General features: G+C 42.5%; 1 protein-coding gene across 2 annotated transcripts; it reads left to right on the top strand.

Annotated features, from left to right (window-relative positions):
• The first annotated feature begins 501 nt into the window (after window positions 1–501).
• PCCB (propionyl-CoA carboxylase subunit beta) lies at window positions 502–27,321 on the top strand. Of its 2 annotated transcripts, XM_074877928.1 has the most exons (15): window positions 502–695; window positions 2,403–2,522; window positions 4,844–4,912; window positions 6,773–6,829; window positions 10,113–10,226; window positions 11,803–11,913; window positions 12,254–12,362; window positions 13,304–13,424; window positions 17,307–17,388; window positions 19,566–19,689; window positions 21,074–21,181; window positions 24,294–24,394; window positions 25,586–25,684; window positions 25,878–25,971; window positions 27,044–27,321. In XM_074877928.1, the coding sequence occupies exons 1-15, from the start codon at window positions 519–521 to the stop codon at window positions 27,163–27,165; spliced, it is 1,608 nt and encodes a 535-aa protein (XP_074734029.1). In that variant the 5' UTR covers window positions 502–518; the 3' UTR covers window positions 27,166–27,321. The 2 variants fall into 2 exon arrangements, with proteins under 2 accessions (XP_074734029.1, XP_074734030.1); XM_074877929.1 differs by lacking the exon at window positions 25,586–25,684.
• The last annotated feature ends 3 nt before the right edge of the window (window positions 27,322–27,324 follow it).

The following is a 27,324-nucleotide window of genomic DNA, read 5'->3' as shown; positions in this document are numbered from 1 at the left end:
AAAATCCACTCCCTTTTTATGGGGTCGTTATTTTCTTCATCCTTACGAAGGTGTGCTGTGACAAGAGCCAGGTTGTCGGTTAATACCAGCAGGTAGGGAACCGGTGCCTGTGTATCACAAGGAGAGCGTTTTCATAGCAAACCCTTCCTAGCGCTCAGGAGAAAGAGAGGGCTGATCTTGAGAGTTCAATCTTTCGCTCGCCGTCTCCGCGCCTGAAACACACACTTCCCAAAGCCCAGGCGGCTTTTCCCAAGCCCAGACAGGATTCCTCACACCGCGGGGCACGGAGGCGGCGAAGAGGCGATGCGTCTTCCCGCTGGTCTCCGGGAGGGCTGGCCCCTGCAAAGGCAAAGGCGGCACGGCCCGGCTGAGGGCCTGCGCGGGGCAGCGGCCGCCCCGGGGCCTCACACCCGCGTGAGCCCCGGCCGCGGTCCCGCCCGCAGCCGAGCGGGGCCGCGGCTGAGGGGCGGCGGGACGGGCCCGCGCGCACGCGCCGTTGCCGCCGGCTGGCTCGCGACATGGCGGCGCTGCGGCGGGCGGCCGGGGCGGCGCTGCCGCTGTGGCGGGCGGCCTCGGGGGGTCTCCCGCCCGCCTCGGGGGGCCGCCCGCCCTCCGTGCCCGAGCGCATCGAGGAGAAGCGCCGCGCCGCGCTGCTCGGCGGCGGCCAGGCCCGCATCGACGCCCAGCACAAGCGGGTGAGCCGCGGGCGGCGGGGAGAAGCGCCCCTCCCGCCGCCGGGCTCCGGAACGGGCTTCGCGGCAGGCACGGCCGGGCCGGGCGGGGCGGGGAGGGACAGGACAGTCCCCGCGGCCCACAGACTCCGGCCCGGGATCGGGCCCCGCGGTCCGAGGCGGGAACCCGGGGCGGCTTCGCGTTTGAGTGGCAGCGGCCCTTCGGCGGGGGAGCTTTACTGAAGGGGCCTCACAGGCTGCGCTACCTGTTACTGCAGGCGGGAAAAAGAACAGTTCCTTTCCAGCGGCTGTGTCACCGAGATTGGCTCTAATGCGTGAGGGAGAGCGTAGACAAAAGTTGCAACTTCTGCCCGTCGTGTGACGGTAAATTCTAGGTTGCTTAACGTTTCAGTGTGCTTGGAGGCACATCAGCGGCATCTTTTCCACTGCTGTTGCAAATCTAAGCTGATCTAAGAGGTGAGAGCAAAGAGCTAGAAGAGTAGAAGTAAGGCAGAGGAAAAGAGATGGGAAGGATGGCAACAGCTGGATTTTTAGCCTCTTGTCTCTATCGTTCAGAACTTAGGCAATGCTGAGGGGAGTGGCAACACAGTTTTCAGATTTCTGTTGATTGTTTCTTGTTGGGATGTCTTCTCAGTTTAGTGCAAGGACCTAGTGGTACCACGACGGCTTGCAGGCATCAAGGAGGTAATAACAGCCGTTCACTTGAAGACTACATGAATGATCAGTTCGCCTGTCAGCAGTTTCCCTCCTGCAGTTGTACAACATCTGAAAAGAGTTACAGGCTCACTGAGTTACGTTTAGTACACTGGCATACCAGTATGCAAGCGTTTCTGCACGTCTGGGGGCCTCAAACATACCATGTTTTATATAAATTAAATCTATGGTTTACATTAGTCTTTACTGCATTTGTTGATTTTCATGAGCTCTTTGACCTACCACTCAGAAGTTCTGTAGCGAAGCTGAGCTGCGTTTTAACATCATGTTAAGGTAGGGTCACACCATCCCCTAAAGAAGACAACCCAGGTACCCTGACCTTTGTAGACCTGGGTTGGAAATAACAAATTTGTTTGGAAGGTTAAGATAAAAAGAACTTTGCGATCATTTATTACTGCATGGCATCATTAGTACTGAGCAAGGGACATACATATCTGCTCAGTTGATTATGTTCTTGGCCCTTACTCTACTTTTGCCCATACCAGTGTCCAACAGAAAAAAAGAACAAAAGGATTTTGTCAGAAAAGTCTGTGCAGGCTGTCGCATTTCCTTTTTCCTCTCATTTGCTGCAGCCAAATACCGAGTGTGGTGAATTGAGCCTTGAACTGTTGGTAAGGACTGGCTTAGCTGTGGAAGGGTTCCATGTTTAAGAATAGAACAAAGGCCTTAATAGTGGCATTCAAATGTGTAGGCAAAAATAGCTGTGATGCTATTATATCTTGTTGAAAAGACTCTTGAGATTGTTTCCTTTATCTTGTGGTAGTGCTGCTCCAATAGTCAGCCTTCTTCTCAAAGTCTGGCTTGCATTATGTTTGTTTTTAAGGAGGATAATCACTGTATATGCTATTTCCAGCTTTGGGGGCATGCAGTTGCTTAATGGACCAAATGTAGCAGATCAAGTGAGGCTATGTTTGATTGAACTACATCCGCTGTTGGTCAGTAAACAGAGCCAGAACCACCTGATGGCTGTGTTAATTGTTGCTTGCTCCCTTTCAGGGAAAGCTGACAGCAAGAGAACGAATTCTTCTGCTGTTGGACCCCGACAGTTTTGATGAATATGACATGTTTGTGGAACACAGATGTTCTGACTTTGGGATGGACTCTAATAAGAATAAGGTAGTTTTATTTCATGTAACTCGTTTCTTTGTCCTCTGCTGTTTAGCCAGCCAGCTGGTTGAAAACAGGCTCTTCTGCTCACATGTAATTTCTTTAATTTGTTCTGTTTTCTTGCTTTTTTGTTTTGCAGATTTCCTCTTACTACTCTCAGTTTCCATTTAACAGCTTACATGGTTTACTTTTCCATTGTCTAAACTTGATACCTTTCTTATAAGGTCATCTATTTGGTTCAAACACCTCCCCGGATATTGTCTTAGATTTGTATTGTAACTAACAGAGGAGACTGCAGAGTTTTGTAGTTACAACTTTGTCAGTCAAGTCAGATAGGAAGAACAAATACGGGTAGATACTTCTGCGTCCCTATAGGTACCATTAGAGTTATAGGATGAAATAACTCGGATCCATACTTATGCCCGCCAAACTATAGAGTCATAAAATCCTTTAGGGCCTGAACATCTGATATGTTGGGAAATTCAAACGTTCATACTGGTCTGTTAGCAAGTTGCAATCTGCTTGCTTAGGCAGTTTTCAGATATATGGGCCATGTATCCTAAACCAACATGGTACATGAGGTTCATCACGTAGAGGGAAAATCTCTGACGTCCCAAAGTCTCTCACCATAACATTGATGCCTGATAAATTACTACGTGGGAAAAGTATTTTGTTGCGATTTACTACGGGAAGGACCAATGAACACGCTGGGATGTGCAGGTGTGGGTGTTCAGTGTGAATCTTCCTGTAGCAAAAGGCCCTGTTTGCTGTGGAGTATTCTGGTTTGGGGTGTGGTGAGAAGCTGCTGCGTATCTGCCGCTGCTCCATGTGGCATACAATGACTGCAAGTTCTGTTTATGCAGTTATTAAACCAGTTCATTGGTTTTCAGTCCATCAAGTTGCAGGGCTGCATGCTAGGGGTGAGGGAGATCAGCAGGCTTCCACCATGAGCAGCTGGGGCGTTGGGAACTGGCAAAGGTGGATTTGTTTTCCTTCTAGTAGCCAGGAGACTGATGGCACTTGGTGCCAGGAAGGATGTCATGCTAGACCTTCTCCCCTCTCAATCAGTGTAGGAGCAAATGTCTTTTCTTCCCTAAGTCATTTTTTACTCTCTTCCCTAGCAGACTGAAATAACTGCTGTGTTGCCTCTCATCATACTCCTCGACGCTGCATCCCACAGTGCTGATAACAAATTGCTGTTTCTGAAGATAGGAGGAGCAGCCAAGTCCTGCGAGTGACAAGAGGGTTAACTTTTTTCCTTGTCCTTCAGAATTCACCTTTCAGTGAGCTGCAGATTGTGTTTACAGAGCACAGTTTCACAACAGATGACCTAACTGTGGCCAGTGAGCTGGAATATTAGTTTAGCATTGAATTTCTCTATGTTCCTGGAACTTTCTGGAGGTAGGGTAAGACTTGTAGACCACTCTGTGAGCTGCTTGGGCTTTTAGGAGTCCTTTGTGTGAGACTGTGGCTGGAACTACAGGTGTGTTTCCTGCTGTTCTGTGTGCCAAGAACCATGAGTTGGTAGCGGTGCTGCCTGTGCAGCCTGAGAAAAGTCCCCAGACCGGTATGACCTTCCTGAGAACAGATCACCTTGAGCATAAATGGCCCTCAGAGTAGACCTTATGATACACTCTTTTTTTTTTTTTTTTTTTTAAATATCAAGCTGCAAAAAGCATTTAAATGCATGGAATTCCTTTATGACAACCCAGTAAAGTTCCTTTTCTACTGTTCTCTTGAAAGACTTCTATATGTTTCCTTTACTAAAAGGAGAGACAATATAGATAAGCAGATTTTAAGATTCACAGGCTCCATTTCCTCCTCACCTCTTTCTTCTTCCTTTATTTACAGAGTAAAAAATAGGACAGTTCAAGTTGAAGTACTTGGGGTGACTGTAACTATACTTTTTGACCTTCCCAGGTTGTTTTTTTTTCTCTGTATCAACGCCTCAAGAAAGGTTTGTGTGCTGTGTCCATTCTTTCAAAAACATCAGCTGGTCTTAATAAAAGGTACATCCTGCCTCTAAGGACATGATTTGCCTTAACTCCAGATGTGCTGAAATGTGAGGGGAAACTGCAAAATTCACTAGTCTTTATGCTAACACACAACTAATATGTGCATACCTCTAGTATGTGCAGTACCTCCAGTTTTCCTTTCCAGGGCTGGGGGAAATCTTTCCAGAGCCTCCACTGCAAACATGAAAGACCAGTCCTCTCGGAGAATCGGTCTTTCCTTCGACTGAGTATATGGTTTTTTTGGTGGATGTCATTGCTGCTTTGATTTTTTTTTTTTTTAAAATTTTTATTTTTACTGAATTTGTTTTAATGCAGTATCCCGGAGACAGCGTGGTGACTGGCTGTGGACGGATTAATGGGAGACTGGCTTATGTTTTCAGTCAGGTATGGTTTTGCTTGTTGTTTTTTTAAATAGCATGAACTTATCCTTTGAAATAAATTCACAGTAGTTCAGTGTGACCATGCAGTAGCGTACCTGTTCACCTTCTATTAATAAGCATGAGATAGGTATAACATCCTGTGGGAGGAAGCAGGACACCTTCAGACAAGATGGCAGCAAAAAAGCACCTCTAAAAACTGTGTTGGGTGATAGATGCAGTTGTGACAAGGGTGAGATGAAAAGAGTGAAGAACGCAGAGCCAGAGGGAATGTTCTGAAAAAGCAAACTGTTAATACTTTATTGGATATTGATATGCTGAGAGATTGGAGGAGTCCCCCCAAAACATGTTTTTGATAACCAGGAAGTGAATTAATGGAGAAATCACTGAGCACTCGCAAGCTTTGACTCCATCCCTGGAGTTGGATGAGTGTGGGTGAGCTCCCGCAGGTGTGTGGAGACCCGTGAGCGGCAGTGGAGGGCTCTGCGAGTTCTGGGAACCATCTCTGGGTTTTGGGGCAGTGGAGTCGGGGCTGTTTGCTGGGGATGGCAGTTGGAATTGCAATGAGTGGAGCTCGTGACAGGGTACTCGAGCAACCTTGAACTGTTTCTCAGGTTCCAACTCTCTAATTAGTTGAAGGGATTGTGATAGCATATAAATAGATAGATAAAATACACTTTTTATGTTAAAATACACTTTTTATATTGAAATAAAAATATTTGAGAGGGAACACCATAGGTAGAGGTTTCTCTTGGTTAGCCTTAACACTCTGAAAGAAAGGCTTTCTTTCAGATCATTGGTAACTGCTTCTCTGTTGTGGGCCACAAAGTAGCCTTTGTTCAATTTGTGATCATGGCCAAAATGATTGTTGCTGTGTGATCTCAGAGCAAGTCGTACCCTCTGCCTTTTTTTTGTCTTGGATACATAGTCCTTCCGAGGAAGGACACTGTTATGTGGGCCTGAACATAAGATAGGAGCTGAACACAAACCTTCATTTTAGAAGAACATGAGTAGAGGGCAGTTTTTATATGAAAAGAATTTAAATGTGCCCCTACATGATGCACCTCTCTTTTTTTTATAAAGACCTTTTTCCCTTCTCAGCTGAACTGCCGTCTGAGGTGTTCATTCCTTTTTGGTTCAACTGCTAGTCATAGGCATGCTCTTTTCTGTCCACACAGTTTTTAGAGCTTCTTTGAGAGTAAGGCTCAGTGGGAATGCATCAGAGAAACTCATCAGAAGTCAGCTTTGGGTTCTGTTGGTGCCTGTAGGTGTCAATATCCCCTTTTTCTTCTGGATCAGTCCCAGGGCCTTGTGTTCCTTGTTAAAGATCTTACTGCTCAGACTTGGGGGTAGCACCAATAGTCAGTTTTGGCTGACATAGTCCCTACAGCACCCATAAAACAATAATCAGTCTTGGAGCATAATTCAGGAGAATAATGAAATATTTTCAGGTTTTTATTTCTGCCTGTTTGCAGGCATATCTTACTGCTGTCCCTTGCAGTGGGACCCTCCTCACAGGTGAAATTTCTCCAGACTACTTCAGTAATGATAATGTTGATGAAAGAGGAACATACGTTTGTAGAAAGAGAGAATGTTTCTGAGAAGGAAGAAAAAAAAATGAATGAGACATAGTGATTTGTGATTTTTAACATGGAATCCACTGGTAAATGCATATAAAAGATCTTTTTCCTTGCAAAGGCTTGGATTGAACAGGATCGATCTGCGGGCTGCACTAAGGGAGTTGGGTTGTTTTGGAGCAGCATACCAAATACAGAACATTGTAGGATTATACTATTTATTTGCAACATCTTACAACACTTTACTGAAATGATTCTTTCCCTAATCTGAAAATTTGTTTTCCCTCCAGGATTTTACTGTATTTGGAGGCAGTTTATCTGGAGCTCATGCCCAGAAGATCTGCAAGGTAATATTTCACAGGGGAAAATAAACCCAAAAAAATGTCAGCATCCTTTTTTCAATCTGTCATGTTAATGACTTCGGAGAAAATGACTTTAGTGGACTCTGGTGCATATCATGGGAACATGAAAATGCCTGCCTCCTCATGTCAGTTAAGGTGTGAGAGCGCAGGTGAACAGAGAGGTACCCCGTGGAAGCTTTTCAAGTATAGGAGAGCTTTTCCAGGTAATATATACCTTGTTTAAGTTGCCTTTTCTACTGTGCTGCAAAAGACAAGAGAGACTTGCAAAGTACAAATATAAATTAATTAGCTATTGTCTCCTGGAGAAATGTGAAATGACTTGGGAGAAACTTTTCCCTATAAACAGTGCTATTTGGAAGTGTGTAATATTTATAAAAAAATGTAACAAGTAAACAATCTGAAGAGAAACAGTTTTACAACTTGGAGGTCACCTTGATACTCAGAGCTGCTGTTATCAGGCACTTGTGGCTATTCATTCTTGTTTGTCTGATTGTCTCACTGGAAAAGCTGGTGTTTGAATCACAGGCGTGGGGAGGAAGAGAACTTTTTCATGCATGGGTGTTCAGTGGTGTGGGCTGGTGAAAACTCCCTGAATTTTCTTGCTGTGGAATCAGAAACAAAGTTTTTGGTGCACAGGGCCTTTTCTCCTGATGGAAGGAACTACTTTTTAGCATAGGCTCCTCAACAGTGAGGAGGTATAAAACTAGAAAACACAAAGACTTTGGGCTGGATAATAACTACTTGGCTTTACCAAGTCTTGATATTGGGAAAGAATTGATATTACCCTTTTACATTGGAGTTCTGCAATGTCTCTTTGTGTTGAAGGGATGTAATGGTACTGGAATATTGGGATGCTTTTTACTGTTTTTCTTTTATTTCTAAAGAAGCAGGGAGAATGCTGTTAGCAGAACTAGAAAAAAGTGTGAGTCCTTCCTAGTTGGTGCTATTCTTGGTTGGCATCAGTGTCAGTGGCAGGCTCCAAACATTGAAGGCTCTGGATGCATCAGTTGCTTTGGGTTCAGAGTCTTTGAGGCTGCAGCCTGGGCAGTGGGGAGCTCAGAAAAGCCTGGCTGGGTGGTGTGATATCTGTCTCACTTCCCTTAGTTCTTCTGATGGGGCTGAATTGTGGGAAGCAGAAATCTGTTCTGAGAGAGACAGTCTTGGCTCCTGCAAACCTTATTGGTGGGATAAGGGATATAAAATGTCATGGAACATGGAAGAGAAGTTGCTTTCCTGGACATCTGCCCCTTTGGTGGTAATCTTTTCCCATTTGGGATTTTTTTTCTTGGAGCTGCAGAGAGGTAGCAGTATTTGGCATCTTGCAGCAAGGCTCCAAGCTAGGTAGGTCTGGGCTACAGTTTGCTGGTTACTTTTGCAGAAGGGGCTTGTGGTCTCTCAGACCACATTAAATGCTTGTAATGGTTTCCCTGAAGCAGCAGAGACTTAGTGTGGCTCTTTTGAGAGTAATAGTTGCCTGCTTGTGGTGGGGAACACTTTAAAGCCTATATACGTGTGTGCATCTATGCTGTCATGTTTCAAGACAATTGTTGAGTCTATGAAATGAAGAAAAGTGTTTTTGAGAATGAATCCTGAAATGTTCCCTACAAATAATGGTATGGTGAAAAAATGTCTGGCCTCAAATGTGTGAACACATTTTCAGTGTGTGTTTTAGGAAGAAATGCAGTGTCTAGAAAAGCCTTGAAATAAATAATTATACCATATGTAAGGCCCTGGAAAACAGCAAAATTGTTTCACTAACCTGTCTTAATAGGAAAACAGGCCTTCTAGGAAGAAGCAGTAAATATCAACTCAACTGATTTTTTAATAAGGCATTTGCTGATGGTTTGGGTAACGTTCACGTAAGCAAATGAGACCGTTCGTGGCTCACAGAGCCTCTGTTTGCAATCCGTACAGATGCATTTTAAATGTGGGATTGTATTTAAATTATAAAGTCATTCTGTGTGTCTGCCACCACAAAATTTCAACTTTTAAATGGACATCCAGGTGCAAAGCATGAAGAACCCGTTTTACATTGAATGGCTGCAAGTAGGAACAAAGCCACTCTAGAACTATACAGAGGCAGTTACCACCGATTCATGTTCACGCTGGAATTTTGGTACTGCTAAGATACTACTGATCTGAGTGGGACCGAGTATGGTTACTGTGTTTCTAGGCAGTATAAAATTCAAGGTTGCTGCAAGCATTCTGATAGACAGGACTGAAGTTTTAAAAATCTTAATAAGTTGAAGATTTTCTGAAATAGGGTATAATTTTGAAAGGGCTAGTACCAGACAGGGAAAAGCAACTTCAAAATTCAAAATGGGGGTTGGCTGACTATATGTAGTTTTACAGAAGATTATTTAGAGCTAAAGCAAATCTTGACATAATATGCCAGTGCTGTAGTGTTATGTAAATGGCAAATATTTTACTGGGATCCAGTAAGCAGGAATATTTTATGTAAGGAATGTAAGGAACTCAATCCTCCCACTTAAGCCTCTGTTGGAGTATTGTGTATGATCTTGAGGCAAGTACCCAAAATGATCAGAGATCTGGAAAACAGGATGTACAAAGAACAGTGACTGAATTGATGGTGCTTAGTCTAAAAACATGAAGGGAAATATGAAGACTGAAGGGAGATTTGGGGTACCTGAATGTTTACGAAGGTGGAGACAAAGTAGTAGTTAATTGCTCTCCCTGACTACTGTACGTGAAGAAAGAAGTAATGTTCCTAAATTTCTGGAGGAAAGATTTAGTTTAGTCTTCTCAAAGAACTTCTAAGAAGGATAATCAAGCATTAGAATATACTGCTTAGGGAGATTACACAGTCACCACTGCAATAAACTTTTACGATCAGATTAGACATGTACGAGGGAGTGTTTAAGGTGCAGTTGAGACCTCTTATGGACAGAGATAGATTGGTCCTCTCTGGTCCAAACCCCTGTGATCGTGTCACTTAGCACAGGGTCTGGATAAGGCAGTGTGAGTATGGAGATGAACAGCTGGTAAGGCAGATAAGTATTAAAGGTCATGAGAGGGATTAGATGTGTATCTCTTAACCTCCAGTCTGAATGAGTCAAAGCATGATACCTCAGTAGGCAGTTAGTGACTATGATAGTTAATACAGATAAAGGAGAAGCTGAGCACTGTGTAGGCAGTTCAAATTCTGGCACATATGGGTTTTTTTCTCGGGGGTGTACATTTTGGGGTTGGTTGCTTAGGGGTTTTAGCTTAGCTAGGTCAATAATGAGGAGTCTGTATTCATCACTAGGTCATGGATCAAGCTGCCATGGTTGGAGCACCTGTGATTGGGCTGAATGACTCTGGAGGAGCCCGTATCCAGGAGGGAGTGGAGTCCTTGGCAGGCTATGCAGACATATTTTTGGTAAGTAGGCTGCTGGATGACAAAGGAAGCTTGACTTCAACAAAGCTAGACAAAATCTTTCTTTACTTAAGTCTGCATTTGTAAGTAAACTTTTAGGTTATCGTCATCCTATTTCAGCCAGTGTTACCTGGTGGGTAAAGCAGCATATATGAGGGCTTGTGAGATCTGGACTTGGTTCTCTCCTTGGCTTTGGGCAAATTACCGTACTGCCTAGTTCCCTTTACCCGTGTGATAAACAAGGGTAATGCTGAACCTTGTAAAACACAGTGATCCAGTGAGAAGCTTTGTAGAAGCTGCACTGTGTGGTGAGCTTTGTCATAAGAACGGAAGAATAACCAATTTACTAGACTGGAAGAAAACCCCAAACAACTATTTGACACTCTGATTTATGCTAAGTGTAGATTGCCTGTGTTGGGATGTAACTTCTGTCAGGTATTTATCCATTTCAGACAGGTGGGCATGCTGTAGTTCAGAGTGTTTTGTTAGGTGACTGATGGTTGTGATCCACCACCAGCTGTCCGCATGTCTCCTCTGAAATACAGACATATTAAGAATTTCACGCAGCAGGTTTGTTTTCAATAGGGGTGATAAAAGGTGAAAGATTTCCACTGCAGAAAGAGGGGCGTAAATCAAACACTATGCACGTAAAGAAAACTTGAGAAACTTGCATCAGAAGCACCAAATACCTGTTCTGTCAAGATGGCAGGTCGGGGGGGGGGGAAAAAGGTGCAAGTCAGAGCTTTCTGTTAAAAGAACGATATGCAGTACAATGTTAACCTTACCACTTGTGGACATCCAGTGGAAGTTTTGTCTACAGTATTTTTGAGGCTAATACAAGAATTTTTACTCTAGACACACTATTGATTGTTTTTTCACTGAAATGACATTTTATATGCCTACCAAAACATATTGCTTCAAAGTAAGTGCACAGAACACAAACATAATTGTGCTTTCAGTAGGAATGAAAGCAGGTGGGATGACAAGTCGGTCAGATGCTAACAGTCTTTTGGATTAGTGCAGTCTGGCATGATGCAGTTGAACAGTTACAGAAGTCAGTTGTAATCCAGTTGAGCAATGAGCAATGTAAATATTTTTTTGGACAGGATGCCATCCATGTTGGTGGACAGTAGTAATTCACCGTTGTGTAAAACTCAAGCCGGTGCAGGAATCTGATTTTTAAAAGAATCTCTGTCACAGCTGGTTAGTAAAGCCCACTCTGAGCAATAGCATACCTACATGTTCCCATTTCGGGTACATACGCTTCTCATCACTCCAGGCTCAGTCAAGTTTTTGCCCCTGCAACATCTGTTGAGGTCGCACGTTCCATCTTCTTTAGCAGTCATTGTATGGTATATGAAATCAAATGTATGGGAACAGAAAGAAGCAAAACAGAAGCAACGCAATTATTTTGGTTCTATTTGCATCAAGATGTTCTCTCCAGATATTTGTGTCTCAGTAAATAAAGCAAGCTGTCCTCTCCCTGTCTGTGAATTCTTGCAGAATCTGTGCACAGACTTAAAGATGTACTTTTAGGTAAAACTAGATGTCTTTTTTTTTTTTTTTTTTTCTGTTGCAGAGAAATGTTCTGTGTTCTGGGGTAGTTCCACAGATCTCCCTCATTATGGGTCCCTGTGCTGGTGGAGCTGTGTATTCACCTGCTTTAACTGATTTCACGTTCATGGTGAAGGTAAGGCTGGAGTATATCCTGACCTGCTGCTGGTAAGCTTGATCAGACACAAACTGACCCCACATGAAGGGGTTTGTTTGGGTTTTTTTTGAGATGGTCTCCTGCTCTGGAGTAAGCTTATTTTTCATGAAAAGTCAAGAAAAACTTTCCCAAATAGCTTGTGGATAATTGCATTTTCAGTGGATTTTTAATATAACGCATTAAGGATTTTTAAGAAACTTGTCCCTGTGTTCTGCTGTTTTCTTATGTTGGGGAAGGCCTCTAGAGTGGCTTTTTCTTGGCTGCTTTTGCAGCTTTGGTCTAGCATTTACTCTGTGTTTTGCTTTTTTCCCTCCCTCAGGATACATCCTATCTATTCATCACTGGCCCGGATGTAGTTAAGTCTGTTACCAATGAAGATGTGACCCAAGAGCAGCTTGGGGGTGCGAAGACACACACTGCTGTATCTGGTGAGAGCTGGTTACTTTACTTAACACACTAACTGTTCTTTAAATTAAGTGGCACAGTTGTTCTGGCTAAACAGCTGATTGTCTAATGCAGATTTTTGTACTCGTGAGTGTCACTTGAGTCTAAGTGATAAAACTCTCCTTAAGCACAGGATCTTACTCTGGCTCTCTTGCCAGTCCTTCTTAGTAATGGAAAACAAAATAGGAAAACTTGGGAGTGTGGGAGAGCTCTGGGATTTGGAAGAGAAAGTGGCAAATCCACAAAAGATTCTAGAAGTGGGAAGGTTGGTGGAGGGCAGGGCTTAGCAAAGCAGGCTTGGGGTGGTGTGAGGTTTTTTTGTTTGTTGTCTAGAAATTTGCATGGGTTGAAAGATTCTTAACAATCCCTTGTTTGCTTACTAACATGATTGATTGAACTTCTTAACTGTAAACTGAGTGGCAATGTGAGATGAAGCTCTTATTTTTTATTTTGGTTTTTTCCCCCCTCTGGGAAAACTTGGTGATTCATGAGTCTTCTTGAGGCTCAGAATGACTGACTGTGGGATCTCAAATTCTGTCCGAACTGAACTGGTGATGAACCAAAACCGCACACATAGACACTGCTCGGATTCAAAATTTATAAAGGAACTTGCAGTCCAAAGCCGGAGTGCAGCACAGTAATTGCTGGACTGAATTCCACCTAGGTCTGTGGCAGCTGATAAACCAGTTTTCAGTATTTTAAATACGAGACCAACAATCCAGACCGGTTAAGGAGGAAGTCTGATACAGCCACACATTTTCTACATATTTTTAGCTGGTCAAATTTGGTGGCTTAAAACTCCTGATTGTTAATAGCTTGGGTTTAAAAATTCTTGCTATTAGTTGTTTGTATCTGTATTGGTACATACTTGAAAATGAAACCTTTAAAAAATAATTTCAATAACTGCTTAACTGTTTCTTTCCAGGAGTTGCGCACAGAGCCTTTGAGAACGATATAGACGCTTTACTTAATCTCCGAGAGTTCTTTAATTATTTACCTCTTAGCAACCGTGATCCAGCTCCAGTCTGTGAATGCCATGATCCCAGGTAAGAGGAGACTGGCTGAAATCTGTGGTCTCTGTCCACTGAATTTCATGGCTTCTCTGGCTCAAGGAGTGTAAAGAAATGTGTTTTGTGCCTTGGATCTTGGCTGATAATTCTGCATTGCGGTGTGTGAATACGGGGAGTGTTTCAACATGCGTGTGTACGTATATACATGCTCGCTGATGTAACTTTTTTTATTTTCTGAGAGTAATGTTATGCAGGCTGTGTACAGAAGAGGGGGAAAAGTAACCTCAGTGTAGGTGGGCTGTCACAGTCCCTTGAAACAAGCGAGGCAGAATAGCACAGTGAACAGAAGTGGAGAGAACGTGCCCTGCTTTGTCAGTTCTGTGTCTGTAGGGCGAGTTCTGTTAAGGTTAGAGGTGGGGAAGCAACAAGGAGGCAAAGGAGACAGAAAGTTTTATGTATTAGGTAATCGTCTGTCAGGCTTATGGTGCAGTAGGCCACGTAACAAAGGAAGGACTTGAGCCCTTTCAAGAGGGGAGAAATGTCGATTGTCAGGATTTTTAGTAGAGAATTTTTCCAAGAGCTAGAGGGACAGCCAGAGAGCCAGCATGGGACTGACTGAGTAGACAGCCTGGCTAGTAGCGTTAGAGCCAGAGAACGTCAATGGAGTGAAGGCATTTTGACTCAAGATCCAGTTGCACCCCCGGTTCAGCCCTTTCTGTAGGGAACCCGTAAGAGGTTGTTGCCCTTTCCTGTATGGGAGCTGCTCCTGAGTTTGTTCCTTTCAGTTCTGCAGATGTGTAAGATCTATGTCCTGTGGTTGTTACACACATGAAGATTTTAACGTGTGAGTTGGGAAGGTTTATCTTCTCTTCATGCTTCACTGTTCTTTGTAATGTCTTTGAAACAATTTGTTTGGGGAGGTTTTTTTGATCAATTTTACAAATCTCTGCTCTGGTACCTGAAATACATCGTTCACTATTAGAAAAATAAATTTGCCAGTTGCTTTTAGAGAATGGTCAGACAGGTCAAGTAGTTACTGGTCCTATTTTTTTCTAGGATGTTGATCTTTAGGAGTTTATGAAACTAGAAGAGTGTTCTGGTTTGATAGTGACAAACCAAAGCAAATACATTATTTGGTAAATTTGGAGGATTGTCTGAGGTTATCATGTTCTTTCTAAGCATTCAACAAGTTGTACTGGGATAACTACCCTCTATGGACTTGAATGTGCTATTTTAATTCCATTATAGAAACAAAAGTCTGTTTTCTTAATGTATCTCATAATAGGCAGTTTATTTTCTTGAGAAGCTGTCAGTTGCATTGTAGCTACTAATGTAGAAGAGACTAGTTCCCTTATTTTCTTAAGGGGGACAGATGTGGCAGCAGATACCTTATTAGAGAACCACAGTATAATAAATGCTCAATAATTTTTACTAACAACTTCAATTTAGTAGTCTTTGTACATGTGAAGACAGATCTATTTTTTTAAATTTTGCTTGTTTTTATAGCAGCATCTCCAATATTTCTCTGATTTGTGGTCTTAATGGTTACACTGGTAATATTTCATCTGGACATACTGACATCTTAATAGATACCTTTGGCTTTGAATTGGTATGTTTGAGCCTTACTGCTACTCCAGTCAGAGCCCATTCTTCTAGACTAATTTCTTTCTTACAGCATCATTTTCACACCACAAAAAATTGCCACAAATAATGCAAATTAAATGTAACATGCTTTTGTCTTCATTGATAAGTCCAGAAGCTGGTGGGGTTGTTTCGTTGTGTGTTTTTTTTGTTTGTTTTTTTTTTTTTCCTCTAGGTAGGTAGGTTCTTTGTGGTGTTGAAAAATGTCAATCTTGGTTGCTGAAACTTCTGTTGATTGGAGTTTTTGACATCAGTGGCCTGGGTTCTAAAGAGTTAGAATGTTCCTTATAGTACCAGTTGACTAATGGTGAATGTGTCCTCTGCCTTTGCAGCGGGTCTAGTTCATTGCATTTGATATATTGTGTGGTGTGATTTTTTTTTTTGTCTTTGTGTGTCTTTGACTATAAACAAATTTTGTTTCCTCTAAAGCCTGAAGTATACATACAAATTTCTGCAGGAGGTTATTATCAATTCTTGGTAACAGCACAGTTTCTCTTTTGTATTGAATGAAAACCAGTATCAATCTGGGTGACAGTGTCTCACGCTGTCGCAGGCTTCACGTGACTGCTTTGATGATGAGCAGCAGTTCCTTCCTGATAAGTGGGATCTGTAAGAAACACAGTTCTCAACCTCTTAAGTCCAGTGACTCTGCTAGCAACCTCCAGATGTCTGTTATCTGTGATGATTTGAAGGAGATCTTGAAACTTGTGATATCCTGGGTAAAGTCTTAATTTTGATGGCGGTTGTTAATTTTAATGCTGTTATTTCCCTCAGTGCTTTGCAGCACTGTGAATTTATGGGAGCAATAATTCCATTTTTCCACTTTCCTTATCCTTCGGGGTACCACAGGCAATGGACAGAACTTAGAGCACATTCATAGACCATATGGACAAGAAGACTTTTGCAGTCTTTTGTAGCTTGGGGTTTAGTACGATAAAATGGGTTGCTTTCACCAGATGAAGGTTTCATGATAGCATTTTATGGAAATATTTGCATGCAATACTCTTAATCATGCGGAAAAAAATACTTGAAGTGTTGCTGTCAGTTTTATTCTATCAATAGATGTATCTCTTACCCTCTCAGCAAGGAGACGTGCCTCTCTAGTCCTGTGTGTGTGAGGGAGCACAGAGACAGCCCTGGGGCTTGCATTATTAGTTTTTGCCTGATTTTGACAAACTGCAGATCGTTTCCTTCACTTTTAAATGGGATGTCCAGAGCCTTGTGTTGTCTTGTTTTAAATGCACTAAATCATGGCATTGTTAAAATTGTAATTCGATAAGAACTCCACAGAAACACCATTTATAACAAATATAGATCAGTATTTTTATGCACAAGTAGCACAAATGCAATACTGCCTGAAGCCTTCTCAGTGGTGACTTGTAAAAACTGACACCCCCCACACTGGGACTGTGGATGAATCCAAACACCCGGTGAATGCTGACACTTGAGGGTCCTTAATGAAGTGAGTATGATCAAAGATGGAGGTAACTGATGGTGTCAGCTGCTAACAGGGAGGCCGCCCTTTGTGAAATGTAAAGCTCCACATGAAGTGCATCACTGTTGTGTTAAGCAGAGTAACAGCAAAGATTCTTTAAACGCAGCCATTAAACTGAAGAAGCTGAGTGGATGTTTTCCCCACCCATGAATCGCTGCTTGTTTGGTGACAGGGCGAATAAGTACAGAAAGGTTTCTGGTTAAGAGTATTCAAAATCACCAGTGCATAGCGCGGGCAGGGACAGCATCAGTCGTAAATGTGCAGTAGATCCAGGTGTATGACAGGAAACCTTGCTCTGCCATCGGGAGAAAGAGTTTTGCCTGTCCAGCTGCAAGGGCTGGAGGCTCTTCTGCTGCTTGACACTTGTCCTGCCAAATCCTTTCCCCATGGCTGCATTGTGCCCCCCCGCAGTGTCCCGCACACCCAGTGCCCCCTGCCCCTCGCAGCCTCCGGCTCCCTGCCGGTACTCCCCATGTGTCATGTTGGGCTCTTCTAGTCAAAGAGGAGAAAGAGTATTTCCAGGAGATGGTTTCATAAGCAGAGGTGCCTGTAGAAGAGACATCTCCTTCGGGAAGAGATCGTTCAGGCTTCTGTCCTGGTACCTGAGGGCTCAGCAGCCTGAAGCTCAACTGGCTGAGACGAAGAGGCCTGTTTCTTCTCCCAGTATTTGAGAAGCAGTTTCCGTGAAGTCTCAGAGAGGTGGAATTGTTTGCCTGAGATTTTGGCCTTGGTGTTCATCTGATCTGTAAACACTGTTGCTCACACTTCCTTATTTTCTGCAGTGACCGGTTGGTTCCTGAGCTGGACACAGTTGTCCCAGTTGAATCTACTAAAGCCTATGATATGCTGGATATCATACACTCCGTAAGTCTCCTAGCATGAGCACTGTTGAGATTAATATGGATGTATTATATTCTGTGTGTAAATAATTGAAAGAAACCAACAGAATGGTGCTGAAGATGATAACATTTTTTAGTCTTCACAAGTTACTCTTTTTATCTGTGTAGTAGCTGTGAATGAAGGGACAACAAAAACTGCAGACAAAAAGATCTTAGCAGATGAAAGGAATTCTAAGATTTGTTTTCAGGATACATCTTCTTATGCTCCGTGAATAACTGTACAGATGAAAGATGCTGTAATTCAGTTTTCTCTCTGGGGTTGAAATCCCCTTCCCCCTTGTCTTGAGTTTTATCACTTGCTTCCTTCCCTGTACCTTGTTATTACTGTCTTGAATTCTGTCACTTTTTTATAAAAGGTAATAAACTACATGTAGTGCATTCAAAGATTTACCCTTCTCTGTTTATTCTGAAAGACAGTTACATACACAGACAGTACCAGAATATTTTTTTTAAATTGCAGGTCAAGCACTCGAAAGCTTGGAAACTCCAATGTTAAAGTTTCATTAAGTGAGGCAGATCTCCTGGGAGGGTGGCAGGGAAGGAAGCATCTTACTGTTTTTTAAAAAACCTGAAAGCCAGTATTGCAGTGTATAAATAATGGCAGTTTTATTAAAGCAGCATAGGCAATGCTGGTGGTAGTTCTCTTCTCTAACTTTGAGTACTTCACTTTTCCAGTTTTAATAACTTAATGTGTTATACACACTTGGGCAGAGAACACGGTTGTAAAAGAAGTTTTATCACATGAAACTGTTACAGCCCCCTGTAGAGCACCCTGAGAGTCTGAATTTTGAATATTAAAATTTCCAGCCGCTGCTTCTACCACTCAAAGTTGATTGGCAGGTGTGCCAGGGTTCTGAGGTGCTGATGAAGATAGGAAGAACTCCATTTCACAGGCGGCCCAGACAAATGGCAGGGGTGGGGAGTTCAGCTGTGTTTGTAGGACCTTTACAAATACCTCCCTTTCGCTATTTTATTTGACTGTGTCTCCCCACAGGCTTGTTCAGCTAACGCGTTTCAGATTGCAACTGGCTGCATTTAGACTCATTTTAGTGGAGAAGGCAAGCTCAGGATGTTTTTAATCTCTGGATTCTTCCATTTTGGATTTTGGTACTACCTGTTCCAAGTTAAAAGGTGGCATTTAAAAAAAAATTCTTTAGTGAATTAGGAAAAAAACCCAACCCCAACCCTCCCACAGACTTTGAGAAGTATTAAGGAAAGAAATAAAACTACTTTAATAATACTTACATTTTTCACAACTTTTCATTTGCCTCAGTCTCAGAAGTGACTGGCAAACTGCAGTCTGTACAGGCAGAATTGTCATAAACAGTTGAAAACAAGGAATTCTAGTCGAAAACACTAGGCAGCCATGTATAGGTGTCGCTACTGCTCCATGTATAATTATGATCTCTTTTGAACCTGTGAATTTTGATACTGCTTTATACACCAGTGGATGTCACTTTGCAGAGCACGCGCTGGAACTTCAACCCCGGAGAGGAGCGCAGCTACCGAGGAGTGGTGGTTCCAGATAGATGTGTTTGATGTAGCGTGTGTATTCCTCTTCTGCAGATAAAAGTGTTTCTCCATTGTCCACTGCCTGCACTGTCCGAGACTTTGGGGGAGGTGGATGCAGCAGAGTGTGCTGGTCTCTCTTAATGATTAAGCGCTCTGAACTTGCAAAAAAATGGAGTATATATTAAATGTGTACTGGAAAGTTTCTGAGCTCTGTGAAGTAGTTTGCTTTTTTCCACTGGAAACTGTTCCTTAAAGTGTAGTCTGCCAATAATTAAGTTGTGAGGAAGAAGTTCCTAACATCTGATTTGAAGTTTTAATTTGTTATAAGCTAGGGAAGAAGGCTCATGACAGAGGAAATGTCATAAAAGTGTCTCTGATGGAATGCTTAAGTGGCAGTTTTGATAAGTGCAGCACTAGTTACTTCCTGCAAAGATGACTAAAGGGTTCCCCTCCTCCCTTTGGTGGTGTGTTTTTTTTGTTTTTTTGTTTTTTTTTTTTTAATTCTGCAAATTCCAAAATGTTTTAAAAGTTCTGATGCTAATACAACTGATTTTGTGTTTGCCTGTCTATATAAATAGACATATATACATCTGTCCTCATAAGGGTTCTACCAAACTCTCCCCCTTGCAGATTGCTGATGAGAGGGAGTTCTTCGAGATCATGCCTTCCTACGCCAGAAACATTGTTGTTGGATTTGCCAGGATGAACGGTCGAACTGTTGGGATAGTGGGCAACCAACCCAAAGTAGCATCAGGTTAGAGTTGGCTGTTTGAGTCCCGTGTGAAACTCTTTAACAGTGTTTGTGCCTCCTCTCTGTTTTGACTTTTTTTGCATGCTTTGTAAGGCTATCTGGCTCTGAGATGAACTGTTTATGTTTTATATGGTCCTCCACTCATTCGCACTGTATTTTTCTACCACTTTCTTTGTCTTGAATCTCACTGTAATGCAGCTGTGATGGTATAAAACTAACTGAAGAAGTTAATTTCTTTAGTGGATCAACAAGGTGATCTTGCTCCCAGGCAATTAAGTGACTGCTGCATCCAGCACAAGAGGAGTGGTAGGAGCACATAAACAGGGTGGGCAGAAGACCACCACTTATTTGGCAGCAGCCTGCAATTAACTGGATTAAGCATAATATGGAAACTGCATCCTTCCATAGCATTAAATGCCTAAAACCCTTCTGTAGGGTGAGGTAACTTTTTTTTTTTTGTGTCAACTTGCTATAGTGAGAACAGTGCAAAGCTTTCAGACATGGAAGTGTGGGGCTCTTGACCTCAAATAATTTAGATTTGAGGGTACAACATGTAGGTGTAGCTAAGATCACCCTTTTCAACTGTCGAGGGGTTTGGCTTTCTCTCAACTACGTAATTTCTGAAGTGACTTTCACCAATAAGAACTTTCTGGTTTGCTCTTTGTTTTTAATTTTTGTGCCTTTTTGTTTGGAAAATCAAATGACCCAGTATGATGTTCTATTCTTTTGTAATCTTTTCAAGATATGACTATCAAGATACTAGACAGTCAGTGGGTTTTCATATTACTTTAGTCTTCATTTGATATTCTCAATTTTAACAAAGATTTTTAATGTTTCCCATAGATGCTTTTATACAAAATGTGTTTCAGTTTAATATAGCACATAATTCTAAATGGCAGTGAAACAAAACAGAAATATTTTGCAGCATATTTACCAAAAATGCTGATCTTTCTCAAAATATTAGTGGACCATTTAATGTTGGGTGTTTTGTTTTTCTGTTTGTTACTTTTTTTTTTTTTTAATGGAGAACTCTGTAGCCTTTCATGACTGATCTGAAAAAAATCAATAAAGAGAAAATTACAGAAAAATATTTTAAATTAGAAGAATAAATTAATTTAAACCGCTACTTTTTGGAGTATGAAGCCTCTACATACAGCTGTCAGAAAAATGAAATGAGTGCCTGTTGAATGTAGCGTGTATATATAATCTTAGTTCTAAACCAGCAAAACTTCATGGCAGATAATCTCCACATTATCTACAGATGAGCTTTTGTTTTGTTTTAAGAAGACAATACAGCTAAAATAGAGTGTGATTTTGACATTGCCTTGAATTACTGCCATTGGATCATTGGAATTGTGTAACACCTCCCCTGTTTTCTCAACTTTAGGGTGCTTAGACATAAATTCTTCTGTGAAAGGAGCCCGATTTGTTCGTTTCTGTGATGCTTTCAACATACCACTGATTACTTTTGTGGATGTTCCTGGATTTTTGCCAGGTATGTCTTGCCATTAGATTCCAGCTCGTTGCAGGGTGTTGGTGGTAAAAACACGGTTTAGAAACTCTGTGAGAAGACCTTTACTGTAGTAGACTTAAATAAGCCAGGTTTTACAGTACCATTTTGGGGACAGAGATTCTCTATTCCAAGTACAGTAGGCATCACAAAGGGTATTGAAATACATGATAAATTGCAGGTAAATGAAATAAGTGCCTAATGATGCCACTAATACTGCTGTCAGGGTGTTCTGAGATCACAGAGCTCTGCTGGACTTCACTGCAGAGAGGGCCAGTTCGTGCAGTAAGTTAATGCTGAAATGTTTAGCAGTCTGATGGAGACACGGGAATGGCCAGTTTGCCAGGCCCAAGCGTGGGTATATCATGCTCTAGAAAGCTACGTCCTACTGTCTGGAATGCCAGCACAACTGCAAAACTGTGGCCTGTCCAAGAAAAAAAACCTGCATTCCCTGGAGATGCTGCCCTTGTCATAAATGCTATGGAAGTTACACTGCTTTCTTTATTTTAATGAGACTCCACATCCCTTTGAACGCTCAGCTGTTTTATTTAGATGCCTGTATGCTGGATGGTGTGGGACCAGAAGGCCCTGCGAAGACTCTTGCTTCCTGAGAGGCAGTGGAAAGCAGCCCAACATGCCCTAGAATTACATGAGACCCCAGCACTGCTCCTTCTGTGGGCAGGGCAGCCACTGGTCAAAGCAGTGCTAGGAGTGAAGATGTGTTCCAACCAAATCTGCTCGGCCCTGGAGTTACTCAACTAATAGAGGCCCATATTGCTATCCAAGCTTTGCTGCAGGAAGAGAAACCATCTACCTCATCTGCCAGCTTCATCTGATGTATTTAATGCCCAAATGTGTAAAAGGATGACGCTATGGAGGGGGGGAAAACCAGTATGTCCTTGGTTGCCGTTGATTCAGTTACACACAACCCCCCCTCCCTGTATCTTTGAAAGCCTAGGTTCTTGCATGCTCCAAGGCATTTTTTCAGATAAAAATACTCATGACTTTGAAGCTTTGGGTAGATCAGTAAGGAAAAGTCTGAGATTAGACAGCATAGGCTATATGAGCAGTTAATGTTAAAATGTCCTATGAGAAAGCAGACTGAGAGAGGAATATAAATGTTATACTGATAAACACACTCGTACAATTGAATATAAGGTTAAAACTGTTGTATAAACCAAAGTTTACCTCAAGGCCTCTACAGATACCCAAACACCAGAATGTCACCAGTCAGCATTCCAGTTCTGATTTCAGTACAATGTATTGGGCACGTTCTAATGATGAGGCAATACAGAAGGCATTGACAGACCCTTCCTCTTCCCTCTTGCCCTCTCTCCTTTCTCTCCTGCTGCAGACACACCTCCTCCTCTGATGTGGACCAAGCAGTGGCTTAGTTCACTTCAGGGGCCACTACAGGAATCTAGATTTGGGCAGTTGCTCAGAACCCAAGAACAAAGCTATTTCCATATAGCCAATGAAAAGTCATAACTTAATATTGTATAACAGAATGTTGGTTTGAAAGTAGATAAATGGAAGATAAATAAAAGTAGAGAAAGATAGAGAGAAGAGAGCTGAGGCTTGATAAGTGATCCTAAACTGTTGTATTTTAAGGAGTTTGGCAAGATTAGTACATTAGTATTAGAAATTTCAGATTAAGTAATAAATTCTGTGGGTGTTGATCACCTCATTTCCCTGTTCAGTAGAGGAGAAGAATCTGTCACACTGGCTCACAAGAGGTGTACAAAACCTCTCACAGTGTTAGTGACCCAAACACTTTAAATAGCCCCCAATGTCATAGGTGTGCACAGAGATGACATTTAAGGCATTCATATCCTATAGCTGGATAAAAATGCATATTTAGAACAAGTTTGGGACTGAATCTATGGCCAGAAAAGAGTTTATGTTATTGGCCGTGGGTGACAGTGTAAATAGTTCAGGTAACAGTTGAACTGAGCTTATACCTGAAGCATTTTAAGTGACTGACTACTCTGTTCTAAGTGTGAATTAGAAACTGAGGCTGTGACTGGATTGTCTGTGAGTGCTCCCCAGCTTCTGGGCCTAGGTTGAACATCCCAGCTCAGGCTGCCTTGTGGGGTGAGAAGACATGGCTGTTCTGATTTGTGCTGCTGGGAAGGCTCTGCGGGCTTGACAAGTCCCACTGGCTGGAGGGAAATACAGGAACCAAAAGTGAAAAGACATTTGTAAGTGTAGGCATAAATTACTAGACACTCAAATTACCCTTGAGAGGAACCATTAAAGTCAAGCCACCAAACAGACTACCAAATAACTTATTAAAAAAAAAAACAAGCTCACAAAATAATTTTTACTTAAAAATCATACTGTTTTTAAAAAAATCCATTAAAAATATCCCACAGTACTCTAAGAGGTTATCATCTCAGGCACTGAAAGCAAAAGACAGTAGGTGGATAAACTGCTAGAAGGTACTTGTAGAGCTCTGTCCAGTGGTCTGAAATTCAGAAATCCTAGAAATAAAGTCCACGGGATTGCTGTTTTCTAGTCACCTCAGCTAGGGCTGTGTTTGGGACAGAGCAGTGGTGAACACCCTGCAGCATGGATGACACACATTCCTATCTGCTGCGTACGACCGCTCTCCAGAAGCACCTCCGGTGAGAATCCTTACAGAGGAATTCATACTCTGTCTTTTAACGTTCATTATCTTGGGCTTGCTTGAAGGAACAGGTCGTTGGTATGGTAGCCAAGCTGCCTTTCCGTATGGTCTAGAAAAAAGGGGATTTGGAAGAGTGGATTTCTGGGGAAGTGAATCTAGGTTGTGTTTTTTCACTGTTAGTCACATTTGGAGTCTTGAAAATGATGTAACTGTATTTTGTTCCTAGGAAGAGACCATCTGGTGAGTGTTATGGTTCTGACCTTATATACAAATATATGCTGCTTTGGCGAGAGATTTTTCGTGGGGTCGCTCGGCATCTTATGGAGAACGTTGCCTGGATATTACCTTCTCCTGCACGTTAACATGGCTCTGGCTGTTGTTAGGTTGGCTGCCGGTGATGGATGATGACAATTGCATATGGGGTTTTGTGAATTCCCTGGAGTGAAAAAAATTGTTTATCATTTGTAGGTACAGCTCAGGAGTATGGTGGAATCATACGTCACGGTGCAAAATTACTGTTTGCCTTTGCAGAAGCAACTGTGCCTAAAATTACTATCATCACCAGAAAGGTAAGCTGGCACAATTCCATGGTGTTCTTTAGAGTTCCTGTTTTCACTAGTATCAATTTTAGTTATGTGAAGCTTCATCCATCTGCCCCACTTCTGCTTTCTGTTGTTGTCACATCTCTGTTTGTCCCATCTGGTAACACTTCTTCATGTCAGGTTACAAGAGGCCATTTCTTCTATTCTCAGATATTACCTCAGCTCCTTCATTCCTTTTGTCTCGGCACTCCTCTGAAAGTGCATGTTTCTGCTCTTTGCTTTCTCCCTGGAATGCCTTCAGTCAAGTATTTGTCCTCTGTCACCCAGCTTGTCTCACTCAGGACATGGCCATCTGCACAAAGCAAATCTTTGCGATCTTCTTTCTCTGTTTTTGCTGCTTCAGTCTCCTTTTCCAAAACCAGTGCTGACTGTCTTTCTTCTGCTGTGTCTGCAGGTTTAACGCTCACGTGGCTTCTGCTCTTCCATATACTTTTGCTATAGTCTACTTACTTTCCTTCCTTTCTCTTTTTCTATAAGGCATCAGACACCATGCTGCCATAAGCTCTGGGGACCTTCTGGCTCCTAAAAGATATAGCTTTTTCCTTGCTGGCCTGCCCCTCTTGCTTGTATTTCTGATAAGTTTTTGACTTACCATGGTAAAAAAGAAAAATAACTTTCTCTCTTTCTGTCCCTTTGCTTTCTCTGCTTATTTTGAATGTTATCATCCTTTACTTCCCAGGCTTGCAGCCTTGCTGTAGTTTCCAGTAATGCCTTGAAATGACTGTACTGCAGTTTGCTCTGCAGTTCTGCAGTACCTGTTCATCACTGCTCCCTGGACCACTTCCAGTACCAGAGGGGAGCACTGCAGAGTCCGAGTGCTGCATTCCCTGGCCTGGAGAGCCCAGCACTGGGCTGACTGGTTTGTCTGTGTGCAGGTGCAGGTTGAGGCCTGGTGTTCCAGGCATATGCAGATTCCTCTCTACCTGCCATCAAGAATGGTCTTAGTTACCAACAGCCCGCTTCTTGCTCTTTTGTGGCTCTAGTGAAGAGATGTCTAGTCTTAGGAGATTGTTGTAGCAAAACGGAGACCCTCATGCTCTCTTCCAGGTAAAATGTAGTGCCACTTGTCTTTGGAATAGTAAAAACTGCAAGAGGAATGTAGGCTACTGCTGCTGTGAGGTCACATCACCCTAATTAATCCCTTGGGTTTTGTTTCAGGCCTATGGGGGTGCCTACGATGTGATGAGTTCAAAGCATTTAAGAGGAGATGCAAATTATGCCTGGCCCACCGCGGAGGTGGCAGTGATGGGCGCAAAGGTGGGTGCAGGCTGACTCTCACGCTGGGGTGCAGCAACGGCCCAGCAAGACGATGACAACTGGTATTTTTGCTGAAGCAGCTTCCCTGAATGCCCCTTTGTGTCCCGTGGTGGGGAAGGGGCTGGTAAAGCAGACAGCTTTCCTCTCTATGGGCTAGATTACTGTCACTGACCTGTAGGCTTTATCCTTCTAGGGTGCCGTTCAGATCATTTTCAGAGGAAAAGAGGCAAATGCAGAGGCAGAATATGTGGATAAGTTTGCAAACCCCTTTCCTGCTGCCATGAGAGGTATGGTTGTCTCCCACTTTGTGTCCCCTGTTTGAGTTTGCCATTGCACATAAGTAAATTTGTAGCTACTGATGAAACTTTTTGCTAATGAATAAGTTAGATACAAATGTCTTGCCTAAATGAGTCAGAAAGGTGATGCTTAACCGTAGCTTGTGCATGTGAAGGAAAAACACATCTAGACACAAAACACATCTTCAGATGGAGAGAGACTGGTGAGATGTGGGGACTGCACTGAAAAGCATATATTCAATTTTGTAGATACTAGAAAGCAACTCAAAACTCAGACTTTTCCTTAAAAGTACAGGTGTTTTGATGATCTGTTTGACAGTCCTAGCTGCAGACCAGTGGCCTTAAGAAGGGGTCAGAGTCTAGTTCTGTTCAGTGATGTTCCCCAGGACTCTTTGGAGTAAATTTTCCCACTGTTTTTACTTCTGAAATTTACTTCTAGCTTTGAAGCATTAACTGTGCTCTAGAAGGCAGTTCTGTAGACTCTGGAGTCAGCGCTCTCCCTTTCCAGTTACGCTGGCTTACTCTGTTGATGGGTTTTGTACTTCGTTCAAATCCCATTTGTAGTGCCACAGAGCTGGGAAGACTTTGCCAAGCTGTTTTCCACCACAACCCCCATGTACGGTATTGCTCCCTCTGGTTTTGCAGTAGAATATTACTGCTGTTTGAGCCAGAAAAAAGGCTCCTGCAGGTGCAGTCCAAGGATGTCTCTTCTAAGCAACACTTCTGAACCTTGAAACCAGACTAACAGTAGTAGATGGAAGGAGATGGTATGTCTAAAACTTTGCAGTAACAGGTGCAGTACTCGGTGAGTAAAGCCCCCTCCTTAACATTTTTTGGCTTGCTAACTTTTGGAAAAATTAAAAAAGCAAATGTTTCTAATATAAAAACTATTGACACAGGAATATTTCCTTTTCAGGCAGTTTTAATTATTTTCTTAAGTTTAACTTGTGAACCGTTTATTCCAGATATGTTTTGATTTTGCTGATTTACATTACAACTTAGAAACAGAAGGCTGAGGCAAACTCTTCATGGTTGGTCAGGGGTCTCTTTGGTTTTTTTACAGGGTTCGTTGATGATATCATCCAACCTTCAACCACCCGCGTGCGCATCTGCCGTGACCTAGATGTGCTGGCTAGTAAAACGCAGTCCAGTCCCTGGAAGAAACATGCCAATATCCCACTGTGAGGGTCAGGTGGGGCCTGGCCGTGCTGGAAGACTTGGCGGTATTCTGAACACAAATACTCTCTGTTTAAGTGGCAGTCCACTTTGCAATGGAAATACTTCTTTTCATTTTGATTTGGCTAATGAGCATTAATAAATCATAGTACGTATCTCATTTAATTT

Source organism: Strix uralensis, chromosome 9, assembly GCF_047716275.1.
Source record: "Strix uralensis isolate ZFMK-TIS-50842 chromosome 9, bStrUra1, whole genome shotgun sequence".
In the NCBI taxonomy this organism is placed as follows: domain Eukaryota; kingdom Metazoa; phylum Chordata; class Aves; order Strigiformes; family Strigidae; genus Strix; species Strix uralensis.
This window is presented reverse-complemented; position numbering and strand designations above follow the sequence as displayed.

Bases quoted from the DNA above. Each gene is read 5' to 3' on its own strand.
- PCCB (XM_074877928.1), top strand. From the start codon at position 519: ATGGCGGCGCTGCGGCGGGCGGCCGGGGCGGCGCTGCCGCTGTGGCGG. The intron at 4,913-6,772 runs GTATGGTTTTGC...TTTTCCCTCCAG, and splicing joins TGGCTTATGTTTTCAGTCAG to GATTTTACTGTATTTGGAGG. The intron at 24,395-25,585 runs GTAAGCTGGCAC...GTTTTGTTTCAG, and splicing joins TTACTATCATCACCAGAAAG to GCCTATGGGGGTGCCTACGA.